Consider the following 7,176-nt stretch of genomic DNA (forward strand, 5'->3'; position numbering starts at 1 on the left):
TTGTTTGTATCCATGTCTTCAATGATATAATCCACTCTGAGGTAACCCATGCTGTTCAACTCAAAATATTTCTGTAAAGCATCTTGGGAAATCTTTCTCACGTTAAAAGTGCCATTTCAATGGATGCTACTCTGATATATTTGACCTAATATTTTAAAACTCCATAAGGTTATTCTATGATCAAACCTCTCTAATGTGCCCTCTCCTTTTGTGTGACTGATCTCAGATAGATAATTAATTTTGGGCTTTAGGATCCTTATGGATTCCAAATGGTCTCTTTAGAGATTGCGATGCCATTGTTGTTTGACCATGATCTCCCTCATTTATTATTTCAAAGGTACATCTGAAGGGCCTAAACAGAACTGAGAAGAGTGTCTGGACTAGATGACTAAATCTCTGACTTTATTATTTCTTAATGCAAAATGGCTGTTTGACAGCGAGCCTTTATAAACGCTCATGTTCTTATAAACGCATCATGAACTTCACCACAATTTCCCACTAGTCAGCTAGAACGTCATTTCATGCTTTATATGTTAAATAGGACACAATAAGATGTTTTAAATCACTCTACTTCCAGTTTAATTCTGTGCCAGGTAGTTGACACAGCAATTCTATCAAATAAACTGATAAGGGAATAACTGGAAAACTGGCACTTTTCCAGCAAAATCTTCTCAACTCTTTTCAAGTGGTAAAAATGGATTAATACTGCCCACTGATAAATCTTAAATATACTTACATATCATAATTACTTATGGAAAATTCACCAAGGAGACTGCAGATCTGAAACAAAAGCCAACCTGCTGAAGGAAACCAGCAGGTTGAGAAGCAACCCGTTTTGGGTAGGAACCCTTTATCAGGACTCTTCAAAGAATGTTTTTATATTGGTACAAACTTTGATGCGGCACCATCTGAACTAATGTGTATTATACGAGGTGTTGCATTTTGATACATTAAACCATGACAGGACTCAAGGAGTAAATGGAAAAGCCCTGGAGAGGATTGTCGAACAGAGATTCAAAAGTGCATAGATACATCTTTACCTGAAAATGGCAACACAGGTGGGCAGGGTCAGGGCACTGAGTACAGGAGTTAGACGTCACATTACAAGACGTGAGTGAGGCCACACTTGGAACATTGTGTGCAGTTCAGGCTGCCTAACTACAGTAGAAGTCCAAAATTCTGGATGCCTGATATCTGAAAACTATCAAACTTTTAAAATTTAGCGGGGTTTTGTGTGCGTACGTGCATCCGTAAGTGCACAGCAGCAACAAGCGACCACTTTAATTTTCCTTAAAATTGCTTGTTTTGATAAATGAAGCAGGCTATATATGTTAATGAATAAACCATCAAAATAGTCTGTGATAGGACAGATCTACCACCAATGTACATAGTGTATATAGTTACTGTATCTAGACTGTGCTTACAGCGATTGGTTGAGAGCTGAGCCACGCCTACTGTCTGGCCCTTAAAGGGTTGTGTCCCTAGCCAGGTCGGATCATTCCGGACTGGTCGGCCACCTGTGAAGAGCTCCTGTCTTTTGCTAATAAAAGCCTTGGTTTGGATCAACAAGTCTTTGGTTCTTTCGACGAGCTCTACAATTTTATTAGCAAAAGACAGGAGCTCTTCACAGGTGGCCGACCAGTCCGGAATGATCCGACCTGGCTAGGGACGCAACCCTTTAAGGCCCAGACAATAGGCGTGGCTTAGCTCTCAGCCAATCGCTGTAAGCACAGTCTAGATACAGTAGCTATATACACTATGTACATTGGTGATAGATCTGTCCTATCACATGGACCTTCTTTATTCCTCATTAAATTTGAGAAATTGGAAAATCTGGATTGACCCAATCCCCAAGCTGGAAAAAATACTGTAAAAATTCACGAGGGTGTTATCAGCACTGGAGGGCTCAAGTTGAAAGGAGAGACTGGATGCTCTGGGGAGTAGGAGACTGAGGGGTGACCTTATAGAGGTTTATAAAAATCATAATGGGCATAAATAAGGTGAGTAGTTTTTTCCACAGGTAACAGAGTCTAAAACTGGAGGGCACAGATTTAATGTGAAACCTGAAGGGATCTGAGGGGCAACCCTTTCTCACAGAAAGTGGTGGGTATATAGAACAAACTGCCAGAGGAAGCTACAGAGGCAGGTACAATTACAATGTTTAAAAAACCTTCAGACAGGTTTTAGAAAGGTACAGACAAATGGAGGCAAATGAGACTGTGGTGCAAACACACAAAACATATAGGGTTTATTCAACATAAGCTTCCACAGAGCTGGCTGTGAGGATGCTATTGCAAGCTATGAGACTGGCTTCAAAGGGCCGCATCTAGCTTATATCCCGGAGGGTGATTGGCAGCTGACTGGGTGGTGCTTGGTCCATTCAGGTTGGCTGATTGACAGCTGGCCAGGTGCTGCCTTGTCCTCCAGTGCTCTTCTGCAGGGACACAGGTTGTCCCCTGCAGTAGGCTAGTGGTGTATCACCACAGAGACTAACTCTGAAGGACCACAGGTTGACATGGAAGTGTTGAACTTAAGGGCCTGTTTCTGTTCTGAAGAATTCTGTGACTAAGACACTTTGAATCAACCTGACTCTATGGAGATAATCTTATCTTGCAACATAATGGGTTCAAGTGACACTGTAAGGTTAAGTATGTAATCTAAATCAATGTTAGTTGCAATGTTAAAGAAAGTCGTTGCAGATGCTGTCCAAGATCTGATAGGACCAAGCCATTTTTGTTCAGGTGCAACATGAAAGCTTAAACAACCAGAATGGTGTCACTCTCTGAATTGGAGAAGGTCGAGAGACACAAGTTACCCAGGGCACACAACTGATACCCTTTGCATATCTAAATACTGAACCGTCCATTTGTCTGAGGTATCCTCAGCAAAAGATCAGTTACATCCAAGAAAACATATGGTTCATTCCCAGTTTCACACCATTTGCTCTGATGATGACACAAGGGGTTTTGATATTCCTTTCTTCTTCTCAGCTTTGGATGTTCCCCCTTTGAAGCTGACGAGGCCCCTGACAGTTCATTCTATTTTCTGCACTTGTTCTAGCTGAAGCAGGTCCGAACTTCTTTTGCTTTCGTTCACTCTGCCATCTCTTCTCCACTCAGGAGATCAAATATAAATTGGTTAACATCTTCATGCAGCTTGTAAGTATTTTGTTATTTGATCTTATTTTCGCTCCCCTTGGTAGTCTAATCACAGACAGCTCCAACAGCACTAAAGATCTGTCTGTACCATTGCATCTCACAAAGTTTACATTATCTATCTTAAATATTTCCCAGCCTGGCAGTCCTGATTTTGATGTTCCTGTACCTCCTTCCTGATGGCAATAGGTCAGAGATTCTTTGCTCAAGGGCCTCAATAATTCTTTGAGTCCTATTAGAGCAATGCTCCCAGTAGCCTTTGGCTATTATTAGTCATGACATTTAAAAACAGAGGGCAGAATTAAAGAATAAATAGGCAATTCTGCTTCTGAGCTTTTATGCATGACTTTACTTGGACTGAACTTTGCAGTTACACAGCAAGATATGATGGCTCAAATGATTATAGTGTGGACCATCACGCCTTCCCCATCTATCCCTCTGTCGGAGGGGTCCATCCCATCCCAACCAGGAAACATCAGGAGAAGGAAACAGCCTGGGCACTGGCCGCCGAGTCATGACAAACCCATAAACCCCTGAGATATGTTTAATATCTTTGTTGTGAGTGTCTTGAATGTCATGTCTAACTGTGATTGGTTAAGTGTCAAATGTTGAGGGTCTGGGGGGTGGGAGGGGGACGGAGAGAGCTTGAACTCTGCAGGAAATCTTGTATAGAATTGGTCATTGTAAACCGTGGTCAATGCTGATTCTACTAACATTGACTCTGACAATGTCTGATCATTGTTTGTTTGGAAAATCATAAAATATTAAAAACAAAAGATATTGTGGCTCAAAATCACGTGATGGTGCATTGCACGGGACATTTCCTTCATCACATAAAGGAGGAGAAATAAAGAGAGGGAAAGGAAGGTTTGATGAAGAGCAAAAAGAGAATTAAAAAGGATAGAAAGGCTGTTGATAGTGAATTTTAGATTTAAAAACACAGTAAGGGTGCACCCAGCAAGAATGAAGTTTTAAAGTTTCTATGCCAGCCTTTCTATGTATAAAGAACATAGATCTTACTGTAAAAAAAGACTTCAATATAAAGCACCAACCCTAAATTTTTGAGGTGAGCTTATTTGGTTTACAGTGCAATGCCACCAAGACCTCCAATTCACAGTGAGACAGGTGGTAACGTCCACAAGGAGATGTACTGACAATAACCACACCAGCAGTGCGAGTAGAAGACAGCTTTAATAAACTAATACGTACACTAAGAGGCCTTGTCTCTCTGTAAGACGAACCTGTGGCTCTGGACTGCTTTATAGACAAGGTCATCAGGGTGACCCCTGGTGACCTAGTGGTGTAATTACATCTCACCACTGGAGAATAGTGGAAATCACCTGGCATTTAGTGGTAAATTCCCATTCACATCATAAGCCCTGCCTGCTAGAAATGGCCAAACAATTTGCTCATTAATATAAGTGTGCATGTTAGACTGGTCCAACAAATTTTGTGTCACCGTGCCTTGTTCAAAACATCATATCCTGTGCCCCACACAAATATCATGATATCAGATTACATAACATCAGAATCTTTTAATTTCACTCTGACACCCTCACACTAATTCCAGCTGGTCTCTGACATAATCTGGTCACAAGCAAATCACAATACCATTATATTTCCTATTGCATCCCTCAAACGGGTGACCCATTCCTTGGAGTGACAGTTGGAAACCTTCTTACTGTCGATGTCTTGCCATGTGAGATTTCATTCATTTTCATAGTGGTCCACTGCCTTGTTCTCCCCAGTAAAATTAATTAACTGTGGCATAAAACTTGGTTTTGCTTCTAGTTGGTAGAAATTTGGGTTTTTTTATTGGAGTTTTCAATGTTCCCTAGTTCTGTGTGCAGCATTGTCTGGTTTTTTTAATGGAAGGTTAAGGTGTATGATTTCAGTTCTAATAATTTAAGCATTAATTTGCCAGGAACATTTTCTTATGCTTTGTCCTGTTGAGAAATTATTCATTCCAATTTATGTTAATTTGCTGTTGTATGTCAATGAAAGTGGAATTTATTCGCAAAGCTTCAAAGGAATGATTTGAGAGAGGCAGAGGGGTTGGACAAAGCAAGTGCTAGAACGGGACAATAGAACAATTCACAATTTCCTTGTTGAGAAGGCCCTGAAAATATTGATAAATGTGTCTTAATCTTTGAAAAGTAGAGTGGAACCCCATTAGAACGCAATAGTTTGGGTCCAAAATAAAATTGCATTGCAATAAAAGCTGGGTCGCACTAAATCAGGGTTTCAATAACTCGTTGTAGTTACAGTTGAAATTAAAACACCACTTAATTTTTAGTAAACCAACCATCCCTGTGGCTTACATGAGCCCCAAGTCCCTGCTGCTCACAGAGGCTCCAATCTCTGTGGCAGCCCCAAGTACCTGTACTCGCTCCTCGTGGCAACCCGAAGCCTGAGTCCAATTATGTTATATCCAGATTGGCGTTAAATCGGGTCTCCACTGTAATGGAGAAGAGATTTACTCAGATGACAATTGTATATGCAGTCTCCTGTAGAACACTGATGGGTATTTAATTATATTGATTATGATAGAACAAAAATCTCAGTCAGGTACACAATGAATAGTCATGATATATTGTGCACTTCCATGTATTTTCCAAGGTAAATTTTTACTTCAGTCTCATTTACCAAATAAAAATAGCAGTAGTTGTTGAAGAAGACGATATTCATTGCTGTAATATCTAAAGTATGTAACAGAAAACACATTCTGATATATTAGCAGGTGCAAATATCAAACTATTCCAGAATTTTGCTTAGCAACATCTGTGAGAGATTTATATTTCAGGACTGTTATTTTTCATTGAAATTGAAAATTATATAAGAGCCAGATTAAATGTTATGAAAGTGTGAAATGAGTTGGGCTGGAGGAGTTGGTAAACAGAACAAAAATGAAGGCAACAGAATGGAAAGAAAGAGAAATTAAATATCAGATGGGACAGTGATCAAAGATGAAAGAGAAGGGGAATATAAACAAAACATTAGTCAAGAGAAGTGTTAATGGGAATATCAGGATCAATATTTGAAGTTGTTGGTGCCCAGATGATTAACGATGATGAGTTTATTGTCATACACATTGTACAATGTGAGTATGCACCAAAATTCTTACTTGTTGCAGCTGGACAGCTACTTGTAAAGGAAAGCTCTAATAGTTAGCCAATTAAATTAAATTAAAAGAGTCCTGCAGGCTATGAGATTGATGAATGGTATTGTGGAACCGTGGGTCTCCTAGAAATGAAATAAGTAAATTGTTCTAAAATATTTATATGCATTTATTTTGTCCACTACATATGTGCGGTGTATTATCTGTGCATGTGTGTGCACCGTGAAATGCTGCTTTGTCGGGTTATAAATGTGTAATAATAAGCTTGAAGAGTGAAACACAAAAGTCAACAGACGCTATGATTGTCATATAAAACAGAAATGCTGGAGGAACTCAGCCAGTCTCACAGCGTCCACAGGAGGTAAAGATATATAGTTAATGAACTCAACTTAAACACCAAAATTGTCTCCCTGATTCTTAATGTCACCCTCTTTTTTGTCCTTTAGACTCTTCATAACCCTATACCTTCAATCAAACAATCAGTCCTAATCTTTGCCTTGAGATTTGGTGTTTGATGACACTGCAGTGAAACATCTTGGTATGTTTTCTACCTTAAAGTTGCTTTCTTGACCACAAATTGATAATATCAGTGAATTATTATTGTGCAATTATTATTAAACTGCAATTCCCTGTACCTGCTCGTTGGTCCAGTTTATTCAAGAACGGCAGCTATATAAAATTGGCATGTGGATAATTTCAACAACTGTCAGCTGAGGGGTGATCTCAGTTGGTTTCAGTGCAGGCTTATTTGCATATCTATTTTCATTCAGCAGTTTAGATGAAATTGGATCAATCCCTTGGTGATTTTCTCACTGAGAAGCTTAGCCGTTATCAACGACGTCCTCAGCATGTTGACAGCTTGATTTAATTAGAGAGATACATTTTAAATTTTCATTGTCTGTT

The 7,176-nt window shown here is 39.5% G+C and overlaps 1 protein-coding gene across 1 annotated transcript in view; it reads left to right on the plus strand.

Moving 5' to 3' along the window:
* The window catches only part of LOC138740315 (monocarboxylate transporter 8-like), a 119,378-nt gene extending 112,495 nt beyond the window's left edge, over positions 1-6,883 (plus strand). Inside the window, exon 6 of the mRNA XM_069892787.1 lies at positions 6,720-6,883. Coding sequence (XP_069748888.1) covers positions 6,720-6,730 — 11 coding nt within the window. The 3' untranslated portion in view covers positions 6,731-6,883. The remainder of the gene's footprint in view (positions 1-6,719) is intronic.
* Positions 6,884-7,176: the final 293 nt, after the last annotated feature.

The sequence above is a fragment of the Narcine bancroftii genome, chromosome 8 (assembly GCF_036971445.1).
Source record: "Narcine bancroftii isolate sNarBan1 chromosome 8, sNarBan1.hap1, whole genome shotgun sequence".
Taxonomy (NCBI): domain Eukaryota; kingdom Metazoa; phylum Chordata; class Chondrichthyes; order Torpediniformes; family Narcinidae; genus Narcine; species Narcine bancroftii.